The 22,627-nt window shown below is 41.0% G+C and overlaps 2 protein-coding genes across 6 annotated transcripts in view; one reads left to right on the top strand and one right to left on the bottom strand.

Annotated features, from left to right (window-relative positions):
- Positions 1-12,144, bottom strand: part of PSME3IP1 (proteasome activator subunit 3 interacting protein 1) — a 32,796-nt gene extending 20,652 nt beyond the window's left edge. The window contains exons 1-4 of one of the 3 annotated variants that reach the window (XM_039232630.1): positions 12,072-12,144; positions 1,621-1,762; positions 996-1,094; positions 480-601 (exon numbers count right to left, since the gene is read on the bottom strand). In XM_039232630.1, coding sequence (XP_039088561.1) covers positions 480-601; positions 996-1,094; positions 1,621-1,747 — 348 coding nt within the window. In that variant the 5' untranslated portion in view covers positions 1,748-1,762; positions 12,072-12,144. Of the gene's footprint in view, positions 1-479; positions 602-995; positions 1,095-1,620; positions 1,763-10,603; positions 10,713-11,838; positions 12,037-12,071 lie in introns of those variants that run through there. The other 2 variants (XM_039232629.1, XM_039232631.1) reach the window with 2 other exon arrangements.
- Positions 12,145-12,311: 167 nt separating this feature from the next.
- RSPRY1 (ring finger and SPRY domain containing 1) overlaps positions 12,312-22,627 on the top strand; it is a 43,823-nt gene continuing 33,507 nt past the window's right edge. The window contains exon 1 of one of the 3 annotated variants that reach the window (XM_039232628.1): positions 12,312-12,437. The gene's annotated coding sequence lies outside the window, so the exon portion shown is untranslated. Of the gene's footprint in view, positions 12,778-22,627 lie in introns of all 3 variants that reach the window. The other 2 variants (XM_039232627.1, XM_039232626.1) reach the window with 2 other exon arrangements.

The following is a 22,627-nucleotide window of genomic DNA, read 5'->3' as shown; positions in this document are numbered from 1 at the left end:
GCAAGTGGATGACAAAAAGGCAACAATGAGCCAAAGCAAAGTCATCTTTGTTGTTTTCTCGGTTTTCCCCTCTGTGGAAACAGAACACCCCTACGGAAGATTTTAAGGACACAGGAGAGTTGCTACACATTCCTTTCAAAACTCAGAAGCCAATTTCTCCACTGGATGAGTTTACTGCATCGCCCATCTGTTTCAGAGTCTAATCCCACAAGGCAAAAATACCCTGGTACTATTAGGATTTAGGCCTTTAGTTAATCCTAAGGGATCTGGACTTTTGATTGCAACAGACTCTTGCATGCGACCTAACTCCACAAATCAGCGCCAGTCATTCAGTCACAGGAATGTCAGTGTTGAAAGAGAACTCAGAGGTCACGAGGTAGAAAACCTTATTCTCATTCTATTTGTGAAGAAACTCAAATCCGCAGGCGCTGATGAGGACACGGGTGCCGTACATATTTCTCCCAAAGTATAAAGGATATTCTGTATTCCTTCAGTTCTTTCAGTTCTTCTTCTCTTCGTTGCTTTTCTAGAAGCTCCTGCTGCCGGGAAACCTCATCGAGGAAGTTAGTCTCATCTTCGTCTAAGCCTCTTACCATGTTTTCTGCGGAAATAATTGAACAAGGAACACTTAGCAGGCTAAAGGGAGAGTCAAATAAGATTTTTCCTCCTCTTTATTTTTAATAAGCAGCAGATCCTTTAGAGGATTAGAAGAAAGAATTTGTAAACACCTTGGCTTCTGGAGAGGGAACACGGCAGAAAATCAAGGTATTTCTTCTACTACTAGACATTAGCACAGAATTAAGATGGGTATCAAGCTCGAAACAAAAATGTTCAATGTGGTCTGGAAGGCAGCAAGTTACCTCTTTTCCACCAAATGAACATCCAGAGACTAGATAATCAAGCCAGTTCCGTGGCTAGTTAGGAAAAGTGCTGCATGAGGCCAAAGGGCATCAAGCAGGCCCTGTGGAGTGTGCGGGACTGCTAGTGAAGCTTACTGAATTTGAACTGCTCCTCGTACTCCTGCTGCTTCCTGTCTTTCTGCTCTTGTAGCCTTTCATATAGAGACCGAGGGTCATAAACCTCCTCTGGACATTCTGAAAGAAGGGGGAGGGAAGAAAAGGGAAGGGGAGAAAAGGCACATACTTTAGAATTTTTCACATTATTTTGGAATTGCAAAGGATTTTAAAGATAAAGTCAAGTCTCTGCGTGATCTGAGGGCAAGGATAACACAAAAATAGTACAAAGTCCACAGTTTCCCTCTGGACCTCAGAGAGGGGCCGGCAGGTCTCAAAGGCACCCAGCAATGTCAGGAGGACCCCCGGCCTGAGACGGTTAACTGGGTGAGGGGCCAGCCCAACCCCTACTCAGCGGTAGCATTCTCAGTCCTTCAGATCCTGCATCCACCTGCAAAGATGGAACAGACTCGCAGAATCTTCTGGAAGGCAGGATGGTGGCACAGACAGTGCGTACTGTGCTTCTGCTCCCGCCACAGAGGCCTTGCATTGGCCCCTGGCCCCCTGAGCCTTACTCCCCCTACTCTAAAGGGTAGCGCCTACTCTGCAGGGCTGCCGTGAAGATCAGAGACCATTACACTGAATGCCAAACTACAAGCCCATATACCTTCTGGATCTTCAGGTTTTCGAACTTTCTCCCATTCTTCTTGCCTTCTTTTGCGTCGTTCATCTAGTTCTGCCTCGGACACAAACCTCTTTTTGATAACAAGATTACCATCATCCCCTCCATCCATAATGGAACAGCTGGTCTACAAAAAACATACGAAACATTTCAAGTGAGAACTGCAATTAAAATTCTAAGGTGAAACAAGATTTAGCTGTCTCACCACCTAGCAACAGACTACCTCAAAATTCCCTTCAACTCTGAAGAGCTCTTCAAGTAGGTTAATTTATAGATCACTGATGTAAGCACGATTACATTTTTCCTCCTGTATCAGGCAGTTTTATTAACATTTATGTTACCTACAAAGTTGGCGAGAGGACCTGGCATAATTCTCATTACATGCTGCAATTACATGTAAGTCTTACACTGCGGATATTTCTTGGTCCCTCTAAACAAATTGGCTTCCTGGACACCCTGATTTTTTCCCAGTTCTCAATCTCTTTCACTTCAGTGACGTCTGACATTGTTCCTCCTTGTAATACCTGTTTCAGGGACATTCCACTACCTCCATTTGCGTGTTACTGTTTCCAAGTAGATTCATAATGGAGAAACTCAGGTATGCAAGGAGTACTGGAAACAAAGTCTAGTCTGTACAACAGGGAAGGGATGTGCCTAGAGGCACACAAACCCCAAACAGAGAAAGTGAGATTTAAACCCAGATCTCCTAACTACAGGTTCAATGTACTGTGCACTACACTAAGTACAGTCCTCCATCTCTTCCCTGACCTTCCTTCCTATAAGATATGGATCTATGCCACTAAGAATCCATATTCAATCCTTCTCTTTTCTCACTCCCACAACGACCCCACCCACTTTGTGTGTCTTGATGTACAAGATTCCCAAATCTATAAACTTCTACCTGAACCTCTCTTCAGAAGGAAGGAAGGAGGAAATAAAGATAGAGGAGTATTTGTTACTCCTTTTAAGCCTTTCTGCTTTTCTTTTCTAGTTTCTTTCTTCTTTTTCTTAAGAGCTGTGGAATTAACTCTCTACTCAGACATTTTCTATTATTCACACAATTACACCCTAACAAGGAAGCAGATATTCTGCACTACTAGGACTTCAACTCAATGTCCATTCCAAGATGATCCCTAATAACAAACATAAGTCTCTACTGAGAGCAGAAAAATAAAGTAGCTGCCACTTATTGAGCTCTTACCATGGACTAAATACATTTTTATGTATTTTATCTCATTTATGCTTCCATTCAACCAATGAGAAATACTCTCTTTACATATGAAGAAATGAAGCCCAGAGATGTTAGGTCACTCATCTAAGGTGATAAAAGTGATAGAAGATGGTGAACGGTAGAGCTAAGAATAAAATCCAGGTTTGACATAGAAAATTCACACTCTTAGCCACTTCACCATCCCCTTCCCCAGAAACCTGGGATCCTGGTTAAAAAGAAGGACATCTCAATTTCAGCTTTCTTTCTATACCGAATTCCAGGCTGAAATTGTTCATGTAAACATTTTAATGACTATGAAAATGGAAGGTAAGAAAACAAATCCAAACATTCTGAACAAGAGAACAGTTCCAGCCTAAATCCTACTATGGCTGAAGTTTAGTTCAATGTAACAATCATGAGAGAGAATTCTGAAATTACCTAGAAAGAAAACCAAATCAACTGGCAGAAGCTATTGTTCCCACCTAAAACCCACACCTGCACACTTGTAATTTAGCCTCAATGTCTCCAGCCAAAGGACTGTTACAGAAACAGAATTATTGTCTCTGTTGACCATGCCAAAAATTCCTCAAGTTCTGCAGAGTAACATCTTATGAAATGAGAGCCAACATATTCTTAAATTCTTAAATTAGGACTCTAATGAATGGGCGAGATACACTGGACCCTCAATGTCCCCCTTTCCTATCCTATTAGATGGCTGCCACTCTCCTCCCTTGCCCTAAACTGGCCACCTGGTTTCTTCCCCTCACCCTTATTTCCTGGTAAATAATTCAGAGTGGGCTGGGTCCTGATGTCACACCTAGTAAGATTCTCCATCCAACATACGAATCCATCATACATACCCAGGAGATTTTCATCCAACCCATATTCTAACACCTCAACAGGGACCAATGCACTCATTCCCTCTCTGAGTAGATCTGACTAGGATGATAGTTCTTCCTTCAGTTCTCTCCAAACTGAAACCTGTCTCCCTATAAATTCCACACTCAGGTTTAACCCACTGGGACTGCAGAAAAGGAGCCAAATCCTTTTTTCAATATGACAATGCTTCAACTGTTTGAAGACAACTCCCATGGTCCTCCTAATCTGTCATTTTTCTGGACCAAACATCCCTAGGTCTTTTCATCTCATGAAATGGAGAAAAATACTAGTGTCTCAAAGCAGTACACTTATCAGATTGCATAGGATTTCAACCTGGGAAATATACTTTAGGATGTGGCAATGCCCTGGCATTCCTATTGCGTGCATCTCTCCACTCTCATGGTACCTTTTAAAAACTGAAAGAGGAGCACCTGGGTGGCTCAGTCGGGTAAGCATCCGACTTCGGCTCAGGTCATGATCTCATGGTGCACGGCTTCGAGCCCCACATTGGGCTCTGTGCTGACACCTCAGAGTCTGGAGCCTGTTTCGGATTCTGTGTCTCCTTCTCTCTCTGCCCCTCCCCCACTCATGCTCTGTTTCTCTCTGTCTCAATAATAAATTTTTAAAAACATAAAAAAATTTTTAAAAATTAAAAAACGAATGAAAATACATTAATTTTCTTTATGTTTATTTGTACAATAAACATATATTAATACTAAAAGAAGTGTTCCAACAGGCAAAAAAAGACCAAAAACAAACCCTAGAATCGCAAATGGCTCCATCTAATTGAGAATTCAGTCTCTAAGATTTATTCTTATAACTCAAAATTAAGAAAGTAAAATCATTAATTTTCACAGCCTACTGAAGTTTTGGATAAGAACCTACCTTCACTTAAACTTTAACCAAGATCCCTGAAACTCAAGGGACAAAGCCTTCAAGATACACGTGTTAAAGGATCTGAATCTGAAATAGAAACTAAAGAATCTTCCGACACTTACCACTTTGGGGAAAAGGCAAACTTATGGGATTCCAAGAAATTCTTATTCTCTTTCTCATCAATCTTTTCCTCTTAAGTGTTAGAATTCAATTTCTACCCCAACGGCTGAGTCTGTGCCTTTCACCATCTTTCACGCCACAAGGACAAAACCAGGAATCAGAGATGGGTTACCAAAAATGAAAAATAAAACAGCACATTGAAAAGGGAAGATTTAAAGACAACAGCTTCAGAATTTGACAGGGAAACTACCGCTCTCAATGGGATGGTTTCCTGAAAACAGTCAAAACTAACACTTATAAAAGCCTGCTCTTTAAAGCTAATGTTATAACCCTGATGGGGCGCCTGGGTGGCTTGGTCGGTTAGGCGTCCGACTTTCACTTAGGTCATGATCTCGCGGTTCGTGGGTTCGGGCCCCGCGTCGGGCTCTGTGCTGACTGCCAGCTCAGAGCCTGGAGCCTGTTTCAGTCTGTGACTCCCTCTCTCTCTGACCCTCCCCTGCTCACGCTGTCTCTCTCTCTCCTAGAAATAAATAAAACATTAAAAAAAAAAAAAAAATTAAAGCTAATGTTATAACCCTGATATTCCTTTGTCTCAAAATAAATTTTAAAAAGCTAGATGGCCTCACCTAATTATAATGAATTTCTGTGAGCTTAAAAGGGATACAACTAAAACACAGACTGCTATTTCCTCTCTTTCTAGCCGTTCTGTATCTTCTGCAGGTCCTCCTTCCCTGGCACTTCAACCATCATTCCCTCCTTGCCTTCAACCCTGCCAATGGCCCTCCTGGCTACAAGGACATCTTTCTATGTTAGGAAAGGCCAAAGACAGGGACAGAAAATGTTCGTGAACAAGTGGCCATACTCCTGAGTATTTGGATAATGGTCAGGAGATTCCTTTTCTGGAAATACTCAGATTTTTTTCAGGATACAAAATGTCACTGTCAATACGTACTGCCAAGAAGCAAGCTTAACTTCACACGTTTCAGTACAACTTAATCTAAGTCCCTGGCTAGAAAACAAGTACCTTCCCTACCAGTCTCCTTACATGCAGCACAGGTAATGATAAAGACTTTACATTCTGTCTGAAATTGAGGGACCTCAGTTACAAGCTGTATGCCCTGGGCAAACCTCAGAGTCTTGGTTTTCTCATCCACAGGTTGCACTCACCAATGGGGATTAAAATAGTCCCGCACAACAGTTTCTGTGAGGATAAACAAGGTAATTCAGGCAAAGCACTTAGCATGGTGTTTGACACATGCCCAAAAAAATGCTTTGAAATGTCTGCCATTCCTACAAAGTACTATGCTAAGCTCTGGACTGGTTATAGGAGAGACATACTGTCTGTACTCCGGGGGGAGGGGGGCGAGGAGGAGAAATAAATCACGTACACGAACAAAGGGATTACATCAGAGAAATTAGGAAAAACTTCTATGTATATATAATTTGGTACTTCTGTATTGTCCCTTTAGTGGGGTTCTCTATATTACTGTTTTATTCGATTAATTTAAATAAACTCGACATTGTGCTGAACGGGGGAACTCTGCGTCCAGCGCTGTGTCAGATTCTATGAGGAGCACAGAAGAAATAAAGTTAGTATCCTTGAATTAGTTAATAACAGATAATAGTGTATATATATAATGAATTACTAAAACGAATAGTACAGGTAAGGGGCAACAATGAAGGGCATAAATATCGATCAGTCTAGTTTCCCAGGCTAAAAACCTGGACATGAACCTTCTCCCTCACTGCCTTACATCTCACCAGTGGCTGAATTCTGGTGTTTCTACCGCATAATGACCTCTTTTTAATCCATCTGCTCCTTGTTTTTTTTAAAAAGAGTCTTTTCTTTCTTTTCTAATTTATTTATTTTGAGAGAGAAAGAGAGAGAGCTGGGGATGGGTGGAGGGAGGGAGAGAGAATGAATCCCAAACAGGCACTGCACCCCCAGCATAGAGCAGGACGCTGGGCTTGAACCCATAAACTATAAGACAATGACCTGAGCCACAATCAAGAGTCAGACTGAGCCACCCAGACCTCCTGAGTCCTTTCCTTTCTAATGTCTTCTTTTCGGGGCCTCATCCCGCCCAGGGCTACTGCAGTAGTCTTCCACTGGTCTCCCTGTTTCTGCGGTCACCCCCACTCCCCCACTCGAGCTCTAACTCCAACTCTACCGCAGAACTTACCCATTATGTTTTACCATTTGTGACCGTTCAGTGGCTCTTTGTATTTGCACTGCTTCTAAGCACGGTGGCTGGCATATATTGGGCAGAAAATAATACTTATTGAATAAACCAACCATGAAGAGGACTTCAAGAATTTAAGCAGGGAAGAGGGATCTCACATGAATATTCTGAGGTAATGTTCCTACGTTAAGTTATAGAAAATAGCAGATGTTATGTAAGTATTTGCTCAAGCTCCCATGTCCCATAGGGAATTGTATTCAAATACCACAAAATTTGTGCGCCTGGAAACACATGACCAAAAATTAAGTCGCTTTTCTATATAATTGATGTTTTCTTCAAGAATAACTCACTACTTTCCTTTAATTTCAACTGACAGAAAAATGTTGTTATACTGAAGACTAAGTATTTCCCACACAAAGCATTTTTCTTTGAAGAGTTCAATTTTCATTGGTTGTTTATTCGGCACGAGGGAGGTGATGAGTACCTGGAGCTCATTTACCTCCTTCTGGAACTGGGCAGAAACTGGAAATTAAACTGTTTATTTCTAAATCCTACTGCCTTGCTAAATTTCCACAAGTCTTACTTTTCCTCTTTGCTAGAATAATTAAAAACAAAACACAAACAAAGCCCAGGGGTCTGGGATGGAACTGTAGATACATGTAGGGAAGAGGATTTACAACAGGAATATTCATTTTTGCAGTATGTTTAATTTCAGAAAGAATAAATGCTGTCAACTTTCCTCTACTCACATTGCTTCTTCCCCCCAAGATGATTCAAGTTTAATTATCAAACCAAACGCTGCATTATCTTAAAAAGGATTATTTAAGTTCTTCGAATAGGGAATTCATGGAAAACCAAAACCATACCAAAATCACTTTGTCCAACCTTAAATGTTACAAACTGACACAAAGAACACTTTTCAAATTTGCTTGACAGCCAAAAAAACACAAAGATCTTATATTTCAAACCAAAGTAACTGTTAAACACACCACTTCTGTGTTTGTACTGGAGACTGTGGTATTTAATTTCCACGAAGGGGGGACGAATGGGCTCAGTGACACTACATGCTATACAAGATCTAAACTTTACACTGCTGCCCCCAAAGCAATTGCTACTGCTGACTTGAAAATTATTCCATTTAGCCAGTGCCATGATACAAGTTAATGAGATCTGGTTTCCTATGGAATTGAATTTTGTGATGGCAGACTACTTAAGTGTTTACATCACTGGCCACGACACCCTCCTAATTCTAACATTAGACTATAGTGTAAAAATACACCAGGGGGAATCAGATTTCTGTGTTATGGTGTTCTAAGTCTTCCTTTTGGGGAGCAAAAACAATAGCCCAATCCACTTTTGTTTCGTCAGTAAATATATGTAAGTCCTGCTCTTCCAACATTTTTACAAAAACCTCATGTTCAAATCACATGGGATTTCAAAATGCACGACGGCAATTAAGAGGAATGTGCCATCTGGCAAACTCAACTATATTCCAAATAGATAGCTTTCTGGCCAGAAGTCACTTCTACCAAGCCACAGTTAACTCAGATCAAGATGACTTTCTCTACATATTATAAAACTTCAGAGCATGACAACTACTAACAGAGAACAAGACTGGCATTTGTTACCAAAGTAATCTTCAATCTCACAATTAACCCTTATTTAATACACTAGGTAGCAAAGGAGACTAAAGGAATCTAAAAATCAGGGTACAGCATAAGCAATTTTATTCATATTTAAAATGTTTATTATAAAGAGCAATTTGTCACAATCTTCTGGTTGTCCAGGCATCTAAAATAAACACATGCAATAAAAAAAAATTTAAGCAAACCTATAATACATTTATCTTTTCGTAGCACAAGGACAGTCTCATCATATGTACTTTTACCTTGAATTCATCTATATGCGCTGAAAGTAAAGAGCTCTTAAAATATTGATTCCCTTGGCTGATCATCAGTTCCTTAGTTCACGTGTGCCTCTCAAAGTATAAACTTTTCTCACTACGTATGATTCTAATTATTAGTTGTACTTTTTACACATTGTGACTCCTAAATGCGAACCAACTACTTCATCTGAGGTTCAAAGGAAGACAAACATTGCATTACAGAAACCATACATGGCCAACTAACTCATTCAGTTGTAAATCTTTACAGGGAACCTATTATGTGCAAGGCACAGAATGCTAGGTGCTGAAGTGGCACGCCACTTTTTAGCAAACGAAGAAGCTGCATTCAGTAAAAGAGATAAGGCTGGCATAAGCACTTTTAGGAAAAGAATGAGGTTAAATGCTCCAAGAGAATAAATAGAAGCTAAGCACTAAGGAATTCAGAAAAGGAAGACTAAAACAAGTACCAGGGAAGCTTAATATTGACAGCAGCTGTGACACTACATAGGGAAAAGTGGTGGAAGTTTAAGGTATATGGAGAAAAATGATCTTTAAGATTGCCTGAAATCACAAATTTCGCATTCCAAAATCAACGTGAAAGGGGGCTTACGTTTCCAGAAATAGTGGGCTAGGTAATTAAGACCAATCCTCTACCTCTATTATTAAACAAACAAAAACTGGAGGAAATTTTTTTAAATAATTGTTAAACAGAAAAGCTAACTAGTAAAAAAAAAAAAAAAAAAGGCCAAAACCAAAGAAAAGGTGAAAATTAGAAATTAAACCCAATATTCAAATTAGTTTTCATCCTGAGGATTTCTCTGACCTTGACCTTGAATACTATTGTTTTATGTACTTATGAAGCAATAGAAACAAAAGTCAAAGCCAGGAGTCCACAAAAGGTGCAGAGTCATAACCACCTTCTTCATCTTAACCTAGCGTCCCAAATATTCCATTAAGGTTAAGGTGGGGGCGCCTGGGTGGCTCAGTCTGTTAGGCATATGACTTCTGATTTTGGCACAGGTCATGATCTTACGGTTAGTGAGATTGAGGCTCGCGTCAGTGCAGAGCCTGCTTGGGATTCTCTCTCTGTCTCTCAAAAATAAATAAAATTTTTTAAAAAGGTAAAGGTGAACTGGGAAGAAAAACAGCAGCAATAATGAGCAAAAGAAACAGACTCAAAGGGAACTGGCAGTGGAATTAACATAGATTATAAAACAATGCTTACTGTGTTTAAAGAAATAAAAACCAAGCCTCAAAATTAACAGCAGACTGTAAAACAATGGCATGGCACATTTGAAAAAGGACCAAACAGAACCTCTGGAACTAAAAAACACAGTAACTGAATTTAATATGTCAATGGAAGGGTATAATAGCAGATTAGAAATAACTTGAGAACAAGAAATTATCCAGGAGATAGCATGGAAAAATAAAGGAATAAGAGGCATAGACAATAAAGTGAAAGGATCTGTGTTACATCAGCAAAGGAGATAAACAATGGGGCATAAGCAACATAAAATGGTCAAGAATTTTACAGAATAAAAAAGTCTGACAAACATCAAATCCAACAAAAACACATCCATAGTTGGATGTATTATCCTGAAAACCCGGAGGAAAAAAAAAAACAGAAAACAGTTTTTAAAATGCATTCTATAGCAAAGAATGAAACAGATCACATTTAAGAATGAAGACCATTCATTTTCAAAAGGTGATCAACAGTGAACACCCTGAACTTGTTTAATTCAGTTGCCCCCAAAGGCATGATTACAGTATGAGCGCACCAATGGCGGCACCACGCACTTTAATTACTTCACTTACCAGCTATGAGGTTTTCAATTTCTGAGGCAGCAGCTTAACTCTAAGCAAACATCAAGATTCTTATAAGGTGAAAGGGAAGGCTGCTAACCAGGTCTTGACATAATTCTTCCTGATTGTAAGGGATTAAGGCACCAACACTTCAGCTGAGGAAAATAATTGGCCAGCATCTGCTTTCAGACCCCTATAAATTGTTAACAGCTCTTCTCACGCTCTATTTGAAAGACTGTAACAGCTGCCTTTATCTCCACTCAATCCCTTGTTATCAAAAAGGAGTATAAACAATGATTCTTTTCAGGGATTTCAGAAGTAGTGCCCTCCAAACCATTTTATGGGGTCCCTGTTAAGGTATCAATATGCAAAATAGCTGAAAAATCAACAAATCTTAGCTCATAGCTGGTATACAGAAGCGGTCATTGGGAATTCTGACCAGCAGGCCCGCACTTGGCTTCCCTGGGTCCCAACCCCAGATCTACTCAATCAGACTATCTGAGGGATAGGGTCCGAGAATCTTGCATTTAAACAGGCCACAGAAGATCTTGTTTTCTACTAGATTAAGAACCACTGCTATCAACAAGTAGGTCTCCACCTTTACACCTGTGCGCGTAGACAACTTACACAGGCAAACTCTCAATCAAGATCCTTCAACCCAACCCTCAGTCTTAGTTTCCTAAGTTGTTGGGTTTTTTTTGTTTTGTTTTGTTTTGTTTTGTTTGCGAAACGAGCACGGCGGCTCGCCCCTTATTAGAGGAAAATGCACTGAGCATAGCAAACGGTGCAAGGTACGTAATAAATGTGTTTCCCATCCTACACTTGCACTCTGTGATTCAACCATTTCCAACCAGGCACGCCCACATCTTCTGAGTAGCCTGGAGCCGTTCCAAGGCCCCTGGGAGAGAGCCCGCTCCTCACTTGGAACCTGGATGGCCCCACTTAGCAGAAACGGTGGAAGAGGGCCGGCAAGAGGTGCGAAGTCCCAAGACCGCTAGAAAGGGCCGGGATCTTCCCCCACACGACTTGGAGGCCTTCCCGCGGGTTCCCTCGGCTCCCCTCAGCCTGGCCCCCAGCAAGCCCCTGGCCCCGGTGCCTCAGAATACTGGGCAAGTGCGCAGACTGAGAACAGGCTTGGCCCTAAACCTCACACCAGACGTAGCCACCCCCCCTCCCCCGCCCATCTCCTCAGCGGAGGAGCTGGAACCCAGGTCTCTCCGCCAGGCCAGGGCCCAGGCCGCACTCACCTACCAGCGTGCGGGAGGCGAGACCCCCTCACCTCGGCGGCGCCCACCCCAAACCGCCACCACTAAGGCCACGCGCTCTTTAGGGGGTAAAAAAAAGGAAAGAAAGAAAGAAAAAAGAAAAGAAGGAAAAACAGCCTTTGCTTTTGTATTCCTTTTGACCCTTCAGGGCTTCCTCTTCCTCACCGCCACAACAAAGTCCCGCCCCGCTTCCGGTACCGTAACCCAATCCACACCTTCCTTCCTCCCCAGGAGACAGATGGAAATCCGGTACCAGGAAAGCTAGCCGGAGAGACTTGATTGGGCCATTCTCACCTCAGCAAGGGGATTGGCCAGCTCGTCCTTGGGGGGCGGGGCGGGCCGCGCGATCACGTGGCACAATCCCTGAAAGATGATTGGCTGTAATGGAGAGGGCTTGCCACAGAGGAAGGGGCGTTTCCTAGGGGACTGGGGAGGGCTGGGGCGGTACGAAGCGGGGGTTGGCTCAGCGCGTAATGGCAGCGCCGTGGCCTCGCGTCCATCTTTACCGCTCTCTCGGACCTGTCACAAAGGAGTCGCGCCGCCGCCGCCCCCTCCCTCGGGTGGGCCCGGGAGCTGGAGAAGTCAGTGCCTCGGCTCGGCCGCGCTGCTCTGGGAAACCACTGGGGACACGGAGCTGGGGGGAGTCCGAGGGCTGGGAACGTCCGTGAGGGAGGGAAACAGCCGCCCGAGTCTGCGGTGGGGAGACCGGACTCGGGCTGAGGGAGACTCCGCGAAGGGGCCCGGGAGGGAGTGGCGTTCGGCAGAGCCCAGGAAGCAACCAGGAGGTTCTCCACTGAGGCCCGCGCTGAAGGCGCCTGGAAGAGGTACCTGGAAGAGGGTGTTACCCCTTTAGCGGATTCGGGACCGGAGGAGGTTGTTGGGGGTCGCCCTTCCGAGGAGGCCGTGGCTAAAGGGGCCCAGGTGAGAGGCAGGTAGCCCTTGGGAGGCTCCTGATATTTAGGGGTGCTCCTTAGGAGTGTCCTGGACGGGAGGGGTAACGGGAGGAGGCTTTGGGAGGGTTTTCTTTTGTGGAGTTTAAGGCTTGGGTGGCACGGGTGGACGTCGGACCTTCCCCTGGGAGACCTAGAAATGCTTTGGGGTCGAGAGACACCTCCGGGAGGGGGACTAGGAGTTGGGAGCCAGAGCTAGCGGATTCTTTTACTCCGGAGGCCCGACGTGAAAAATGGGTAAGGGCCCTAGGGAGAGGTTGTTACTGAGCGGCTCCGGAAAGAAGAGACCACCATCTGTAGGAAAGCCCGGTGGGGAAGGAAGAGTGAGAGGGAAGCAGTAATGGCAAGGGTTTTCCTCTCTGGTCTCAAACACAGGATTCAGCTGCTGCTGGGCAAAGCGCAGGTGGTGTGGAGGAAGTCCATCCTAACAGCACTCCTTGCGTGACTCTAGATGAGGCTTTTGTTCCTACCTGGTGCCTCAGTTTCCCAGTCTTTAGGGAGGGAGAGCGAGGCAGAGATGGTTCAACTGTGCAGTTCTGTGCTGCAGAGCTGTCTGAATGGGGCTGGCTGCTCCCCTTGGAGTGTTGTACTTTGAACTTTAAAAGGAAGCGTCTCTTAGTGACTGAGTAGAGTCCTGCAGGCGTCCAGGCCCCTCACCTACCACGTTCGCGTCCTTGCCAGTAACTTAATCCCCTCGGGTCCCTTCTGTAAAATAAGGCAGTGTGTGAAGATACTTTACAAACTACAAGCTGTGTGAGAGTAAAGGATTGATTCTACCACCAAAGGGCTTGGGGAATAAAGGTGAAGGCACTTTCTAAACTGTAAAGCAGTCTGTAGATGTAAGGGATTAGCATTAACACAACTGTTGATCACCTATTGTACTGGGAGCCATATTGTACTGGAAACCTCAAGGTTCAGCGCTTTCTAGGTCATATTGTGATCTAAACCTATGGTTTCAGCCTGTGCTTAGATGGGAGTGGAGGGATTTCCGGTCTTTTGCTCCCAGAGTTTTAATTTACTTTGAACTTCTGATAGTGCTGGCAGGAGGTAGCACTTGGATATAATCTTTTCCTCCAGAAAGTTTTTCTCTGACAGCTGAAATTTGAGCTCAGTTATTATAAACCACCTCCCCTTTTTCCATATATATACTTATGGCCTTTGGATGTCTACATGTATTGAATATCCTGCTTCCTTTCTTAGTTGTGATTTTGTAAATGAGACCTCCTTTATTCCCCCCCTTGAATGTTATGCCTTTCTGTATTCTGTGGTGGCCTCAAAGTATAGATTGAGGCACATAAGCAATTGCTTTTAAATTTGTCTTCCACAATGGTTCTCTTTTATTTTTCACCATGTATAGAATTTGCGTTTCCTGGAATGACACCTTGCTTTGTAGCTCCCCCTATGAAGTTATAAGATACTTACGTCCATGTATGACATTTTCCCAATATTTGATTAATGGCTTTTGTTAGATCTGGTTTTCTAAATGTCGGATATTTGTGATCTTTGAAAAAAAATTTTTTTAACAAAAAGCCCACTTGAATTTCCTGGTTTTCTAATTTTATATTCCATGGGTCTTTAAAAAAAATATGTGGTGATTTTATGAGCTTTCTGATTTCCCAGGATACATGTTGTCCTGACCTACTGCTTAATGTCTGTGGCCTGCCTTTGCTGTTTTCACAAACCCTTCATTATTTCTGTACCCCATGATCATACTTAAGTTATTGATTATAGGAAATGTTCCAGCATACTCTGCGTGGACTTTTTCTAATTTGTCAACAAATGACTTTTCACCTTGGCAAATTGGCCAAGAATCAAGGGGAAATAAAAACTTAGCACTGTGTGTAAAAGTTTGTTATTCTATACAACTCTGAAGTTGTATATTTTGACAGGAGAATAACAAATTGTTTGTTCCTGAAGTGCATTTACTCACTTTTTTTCTACCCATAATTTTAATTCAGTCTATCAGAAATTACAAAAATAAGTAATTTTTTAATGAAGTGAGAAGTCATTTTGCAACCTTTAAAATACAACTCTCCTGGGGCACCTGGGGGGCTCAGTCGGTTAAGCATCCGACTTCAGCTCAAGTCATGATCTCACGGTTCGTGGGTTCAACCCCTGCGTCGGACTCTGTGCTGATGGCTAGCTCAGAGCCTGGAGCCTGCTTCAGATTCTGTACCTCCCTCTCTCTCTGACCCTCCCCTGCTCACGCTGTCTCTCTCTCTCTCTCTCAGAAGTAAATAAAAAACATTTTTTTTTAAAAAATACAACTCTTACATACCCTAATATCTATATAGTTTGAGAAATTATTAGGAATTCTTAAGGATGGTGATCACTAGGGGCGCCTGGGTGGCTTAGTCGGTTGAGCGTCCGACTTTCGCTTGGGTCATGATCTCGCGGTTCGTGGGTTCAAGCCCCGTGTCGGGCTCTGTGCTGACTGCCAGCTCAGAGCATGGAGCCTGTTTCGGTCTGTGACTCCCTCTCTCTCTGACCCTCCCCTGCTCACGCTGTCTCTCTCTCTCTCCTAGAAATAAATAAAAAAAAAAACATAAAAAAAAAAAAGGATGGTGATCACTATTATCACAACTTCAAATTGGAAATTTTTTGTTTTGTGGTCAGATGCTTGTAAAGTAGGTGTGATAGTCACGGCTATCATTAGGCACCACAGATGGGAATCACAATGGAACCAGCAAGTTATTTCAAAGAGCTACTGATAATAAACTATCAGTTTAGCTTCTCTTCAAATATTTCGCATTTTTACATTTACCATTGAGTTTGGATAGTTCTTTCCTTGTGTACAATTTTGAAAATTGAAAAACAGAATAGTCAGGAAGTGGTAAATGATAAAACTTGGGCCACGACCATTAGAAGGAGACTTATAATTTTAGTGGTGCGAAAGAATATTTTCACTTTGCTTTATCTATTTGATAAGTTAGCTTTTGAAATGGCTTTGGAAATTGGAGAAAAAAGGTAAAATTGTTAAATTTCACTCTCTGTGTCCATTTCAAAAGAATGCTTGCTGGTTAAATATGTAAAAGCATACTCAACTATAGAGAACTGTATTTAACTGTGATATATACAAGGCTAAATGAAACAAACATTTTATAATGGTTGGCTGTAAGAATATTCTTTCTCCCTTTCTGAGCTTTTGAAAATGAAGGATGTGTTTTAAAAAGCAAAGAATTGATGCACTCCAGAAGTTTGTTAATGAATGAATCCTGCATGTAACTTTCTTGTTGCTTGAAATTATAGTTTCCAGGCATAATATCATGGATCCTATACACATCAATTAGAAGGTTTGAAATGCCTTACTTAGCAAGTTTATTATTACCTCAGTTTGATGTTGTAGTGTTAGTTTTTTCTTAACCCTTCTAACCTCCTGAAGAGTTAAGTTTCCTCTCCTGGCTCCCCTGATGCAGTGACTCCAAGTACAGCTCCTACTCCACCCTTCTTTGTGAGAAATGCAGTTCCTTTTTTCAGTTCTTATTGCTTCATAGTTGTTCATACTTTCATCTGCCTAAGGGCTGCTTATTAATAACCTACCAAGTGAATTGTTAACAATTACTAAAACGTGGTATTCATAAACCAAAACTAGTTCAGCATTAGAGTTTACTGTCGTCTCCCAGAGTGTGTCCTGGGAAACTTGGCAACAGTGCAAAGCTTCTTACGTGTCATATGCAGAATGGGGATCCTGCCACATTCAGGAAGGGTGCTTATTTGGGATGTGTCCTCAGTATGGTCTCAAAGGGATCTTGGTTTTCCATTGTGCTTCCTCTTTTCTCCCTGCCGGCTCCCCACCCCGCCATTGAAATGACTATTAGCTTCATCTTTATTTAACTTAAGGGCTTTTGGTTAACTTTTCACTGTGCGGTCAGGTATAGTTGTACCAAAAATGCTTTGGCTTATAATTTAAGACACAAATATGTTGCAGCACAAATATAAATCTTCCATTCCCTTTTGCTAATTCTGGCGTACATAGTCACCTAAAAACTTGCTTGTAAGAGATACTTGAAAGTCACTGAGTTCCTCTTCCACTGGAAAAATGGTGGAGGGAGAGGCCTCCTCCTAGTAGACCTGATACTTTATCCATAAGCTTCTGTGGCATGTGCTGTGTTATGGGTCGGGCACTCGGTATGTTGTCTGTTGCCATCCTTCATCCCTCTGCTAAGAGCCTGAGGACCTTTCTTAAGCTTTGCTCGGTGCAAATAAGCATTCATTGGATTTATATTTACTGAATGGTGTTGTCTCAGTTTTTCAAAGTGATAACTCCCTTGGAAACGCTTCATTTTTACAGATTTTAGAATAAATACACTTAAATTACTTATTGACTACCTGTTAGTTTTAATAGGTATCTAATTGAGTATGCAATTGACTGTTGGCAGATGGCAGATACTGTTTTAAGTAGATCTCTTTAAGGAAAATGTTGCTATTCATGCTGTTGACACTAATAGCAGAGAGTTCTCTGTAACAGTAAAGTCCTTTTCCTTCAGATTTGTGGATAATATGTGTGTTTGAATAATAGATCTATATGACTTCCTGTTATTTGGTGTCCCAGGAGGGATAAATCCCAAATAGTTTGGCATAGTACATATGTTTTTCTCCTCTGTACTGTAGCCATCGTTAGCGCTTACCTTAGTTCTTTCTTAGTATTTCCTTTTTGGGTTCAAGGCAAATTTTTCAATTCTTGAGACCAGGCAAGTATTATTTACTTTTCCTTTTTTACTATTATGTGCTTCTGGAAATTTCTTATTCTATCCCAGCCCTAAAGTTGATCCTTTCTCGTTTGTACTGTTTCAGGTCAGGGCTGTATTCTGTAATTTGTTCTGCTAAAAATTCTCACCTGACCACAGATACCACTGCTACTGATGAAAAAGCTCCCAGCGTTTTAGAAGCTTTTTCCAGCCACCTTTTCTCTAGCAACCTTTTCTCTACCAATTCAACCAGAAAAATTAACTACTTTTCCTCCCTAAGTTGTACTTTCTCAAACTAACCTCTGTGCACAGAAGTATCAAAATTACCCAGTGCTTTTCTCGGACAATGTGAAGGTTAGTTATAATCTCTGGGATAATAGTACCCTGTCTGGCTTAAACCTCAAGTGGCCAGCACCAGTGCAGATAGTTTTGGACACCTGGGTGACGTGTAAAAACTATCTTACCAGAGCCGCTTTCCCTTTTGGGGGAAAAGTGAAGTTCCAACCAAATATTTCACAATCTTCCCCTCTTACCCCCACCCCTACCACAGAATATCAGATGCTTTAGAGTCTAAAGAAAAACACTCTTGTTAAAATGTCTTTAGGTGGTTTCTGTTTCAACTTGCAAGTATACTCTTGACATATAATACACTTTTTCTTATCTACTTAATGTACAACTAATAACCTTGTTGACTCCAACTTTTCCCCATTTAAATGCAATCTTCAGCCAAAAAAAATACATAGTTTTTGGGGTGTTCTATAGAATATTTTAAAAGCAAAAATGTTTATGGATAAGGCTCTCTACCTTTGAGTTCCACAAGTGTATGCATTTGACAAAACTTGGCACATATATGCTTAAGAGTTGTATCTTTCCATTATGTGTAAATTTAACCTCTAAAAACATATTGAAATCCAGTTAGTGATATGCATGCTGAATTATTTAGGAGGGCAGTATATGGATACCTGTGATTTACTTTGAAATGAACCAAAAACAGATGGATTGAGGATAGATAGATGTGTGATAAAGCAAGTGTAGTACAATGTTATTGTTAGAATGTAGATGAGGAATACATAGGTGTTCCCTGTAAAATTCAACTTTTCTGTGTGTTTGAAATTGTCCACAATAAAATGTTGAGGGCTCATTAAACATGACACTGGACGCTCTCACTGGTAATACTATTATATATATATATAATTTTTATATATGTATATAAATATATAATATATATATTCACTGTCTTAGGATAAAATCCAAAACGTGTTCTAAGGAAAGAAAACCACTAAAATTTCCAATGTATTACATGTTGTTACTGTTCATGCTGCTGTAGGATTTAGTCTTTGAGAATTGGGGAGTGGATTGGAAAAAATTACTGCATCCTGTAACACTGTTTTGGAATGATGAGGTAAAGATGACAGCAATAGTAATTTCATGCCCAAAGTTTGATTTTTCTTCCTATGGCCGTTCATTTAACCAGCTGCTTCTTTCTTGGCAGGATAATCCTGAAGTTTTATTTTCAGAGAAAAGAAAGTATTCTTAATGTCACTGAACTGTATTATGATTGAATGCAAGCAAGTATTTGAATTAATGAATCATTGATTCCTGGACCATTGTCAGCCAGGGTTAGATCAGTTGGCCAGATGTCTCTTTGGTGAATTGTTTATGATCGTAAGGTCTATATTTTGAGAACCAGACCTCACTGCTTTAGCACTGAATTTACTGAGAGCCCAAGTTTGATTTCTTTTTTCCTTTCAGAGCAACTTTAAATAAAATGTAAAATTCAGAATAGTCATTCCTTTCTTTTGTAAAAGGAAATATAATTATACTCTTGCAGCAGAATGGCTATGAACAGTATAATGATTTAAAAGCATTACCATTTAGATGGTAAAAAAGTTTCACTACTAAGCAGTGGTGACCAGTGGCATCATTATAACTTTATCAATTAAAGATTGCCACCGCCACAGTTCGAGTTGTTGTGTATATTTAAATTATGTGACTAGCCTTTTTTTCTCAAAATTGAGATGACCATCTAATGCTAAATAGTCATCAAAGCTATGGGGATGTATATAGATATTTGAGATATTTTGCCTTTACATAATTTCTATTCTTATTTATTTTCCATTCCGTTCAGTCTGTCAACCATTGAATGACATTACTCATAAACAGGGTACCATCTCGATTCATGATGCCTCGTAGGGTGGCTCTGTTGGGAAACATAAGGAGCTATTTTATTCATTATGTCAGTATGTACTGTACATAATCATTAATGGATGATGTAACTGTATTCTAATGGTTTTTTTGGCTGCCTTCTCCAAAAGGCTAAGTTCAAAGATAGTATCAGTTCATTTTTCTGGAAAGGGAGATTAACTTTTTTGACCCCAGAAGAATCACTCTATGGTGTTTCAATTTGTCCCTTCAGTCAGTAGGTCCTGCCTATTGTAACAAGTTTCTGTGTTAGATTCTATAGCACAATGATTTCCAGACCTGGCCACCATCAGAATCTACTGAAGAATTTTAAGAAAACAATTGCATGGGCCACATCCTGATTCTGGGGATTTGGAGTGGGACCAGGAATTTGCATTTTAAGAAGTACTTAAGCAATTTTAATAGCCATTGCCTTTGGGATGATTAAGCTACAATCCCTTCTAAGCTTCTTTGCCTGAAAGTATGGATAAGTAAAAATTATTTTAGTACAGGTTAGATGATAACTATAAAAGATAACTTCTTTGGTTAGCTTAGTGCTATTTGTTTGTTTAAAGTTTATCTATCTGGAGAGAGAGGAAAGGACAGGGAGAGAGGATCCCAAGCAGGCTCTGCATTGTCAGCACGGTGCCCGACGTGAGGCTTGAACCACAAACTATGTGATCATGACCTGAGCTGAAATCAGAAGTTGGACACTCAACTGACTGAGCCACCCAAGCACCCCACAGTTATCTTAGTGCTCTTAAATCAGGTCTTAACTCCAGAGTCCCCACATCCCAGATTACTTAGTCACTCATTTTATAATAACATCTTGCATTTTTGGATCCAGTGTAAGTGTGAGGCTCTGTGCCACATGTTTTACATGCACTATTCCATTTAATCCTCACAGTAGTATGGTGTAAGAACTATTATTATCTCCATGTTTTAAAGTGTGTCAATAGTCAGGGTAATTAGAATGTGTGGCTGTAAATATTGCAGAGTTGGAACCTGCGCCCAGTCTGACTGCAAAGCCCATGCCTTGTGCTGAGGTGGCCTCTGGCATCCTGTATGAGATGTGTTGAGTGTTACTGTCTTAAAACAATGGTCCTTGGGAAGAGAACCACATAATGCTTTTTGGAGTGAGATAAAGCAAAGCTGTGTAAAGTATAATTGTTTACGTCTATTACCTAGTCTTTTGCCTGAAGTATTCACAATTTGTTCTCTGAGAAACTATCTCCAGTGACAATGATTTCCAGATAAAAGATATACATTCCTTAGCACTGAATAAATCTAAAAGATCATATACTGTGTTCATTTATGTCCCTGCCTTTAGATGTAACCCTTAAAGATTCTCTGTGTGTTCATTTCAGAAGTTTTTTTTTAAAGATACCAGCTTTTTTTTTCTTGTATGTTTCATAGGCTTCCCCTACCTAATTAGCCTCTCCTTTACACCTGGTCTTTACAGTTAGTCTTTGAAAGAGAAAGCCTTTAATTTTATTTATTTATTTATTTTTAAATATTTTTATTCATTTCTAGGAGAGAGAGACAGATAGCATGAGCAGGGGAGGGTCAGAGAGAGGGAGACACAGACTCCGAAACAGGCTCCAAGCTCTGAGCTGGCAGTCAGCACAGAGCCCGACGTGGGGCTCGAACCCATGAACCGCAAGATCATGACCTAAGCGAAAGTCGGACGCTTAACCGACTAAGCCACCCAGGCGCCCCAGAAAGCCTTTAATTTTAAAATATTTGAAAACTTTATTTTTTCTACTCCCATTTCCTCCTATGACAAATTTTGTAGTTGGCATCATTTGCTGGGTCATGTAGGGAAAATGGCTCTTTTGGAAGAAATGGACCTGAACTACACTTGAGTTCAATATGAAAATAAGAAAGAAAGAAAAAGCCTACTTAATTCTTGCCATCTTCCTCCAAATTTAGTCAGATTTTTAAAAATACCTATATGTACTGGATATCTTCCATTTACTTTGGAATAGTACTAAAAGGAAATCTTCGTAGATTAATTATTCTATATCCAGTTTAGCAAAATATTTTTGGATAGAATAAAGTTTAAGACTGTGAGATTCAACAAACTTTTTTTTTAATCCACTGTATTTCTCAAACATTCCCAGCATTTCTTGTTAATCTAACTAGCTTTACAAGTGATGCTATTAAACTGTAATTGTAGGATCCTTTGTTCTCTTCCCTCCAACACTTTTTCTGGGACTTAATCTCACCTGACATTCTCAAATTATTACCAATTTTTTAAAATGCCCAATTGGTCTCCCTTCCTCAGTTATGCATTCCCCAACTTAATATGTCCGGTTGGACTAAATCTGCTATTTACATGACACGCCTATCCCAACTTCCATATTGATCATGTGGAAAAGCTCAGGAGCTTTAGAGAAGCCAGTAGAATTCCCTTTGTTCAAGTAAGCCTGACACCACGGAGCAGTTCAGGGTAAGAGGACTTGGCCAGGAAATGAAGCATTTCCAAATAGAGTTCCCTTGTATTGAATCTTGTACCACTCCCTCTACCATCCCCAAAGTATTAGTTGGTTTAGACCCAGATTTTTATGACCTAGTGGGTAAGAAACTGACAATCCAGAATATGGATTTGGTACAGCCTTAGCTGGGATGAGGAGTAGTTTTAGATATACTGGTATAGAAAGATGTGTTGTCAGGGTGCCAGCGTGGCTCAGTGGTTAAGCATCTAACTCTTGTTCTCAGCTCAGGTCATGATCTCCCCATTCATGACATCGAGGCCTGCATTTGGCTCTCCTGACAGCATGAAGCTTCCTTGGGATCTCTCTCCTTCTCTCCGTCCCTCTCCCACTCATGCTCTTTCTCAAATAAACATTTAAAAAAAGATGTATTAATAGTTAAAGGAGGAAAAGGCAAACCTCAGAACAATGTTTATGGCATCATCCTATTTAAGTTAAAAAATTTGGGGGGAGGGGG

The sequence above is a fragment of the Hyaena hyaena genome, unplaced genomic scaffold (assembly GCF_003009895.1).
Source record: "Hyaena hyaena isolate Hyena2069 unplaced genomic scaffold, ASM300989v1 scaffold_68, whole genome shotgun sequence".
Taxonomy (NCBI): Eukaryota; Metazoa; Chordata; class Mammalia; order Carnivora; family Hyaenidae; genus Hyaena; species Hyaena hyaena.
Note: the sequence above shows the minus strand (reverse complement) of the source record. Positions and strands in the feature narration are given on the sequence as shown.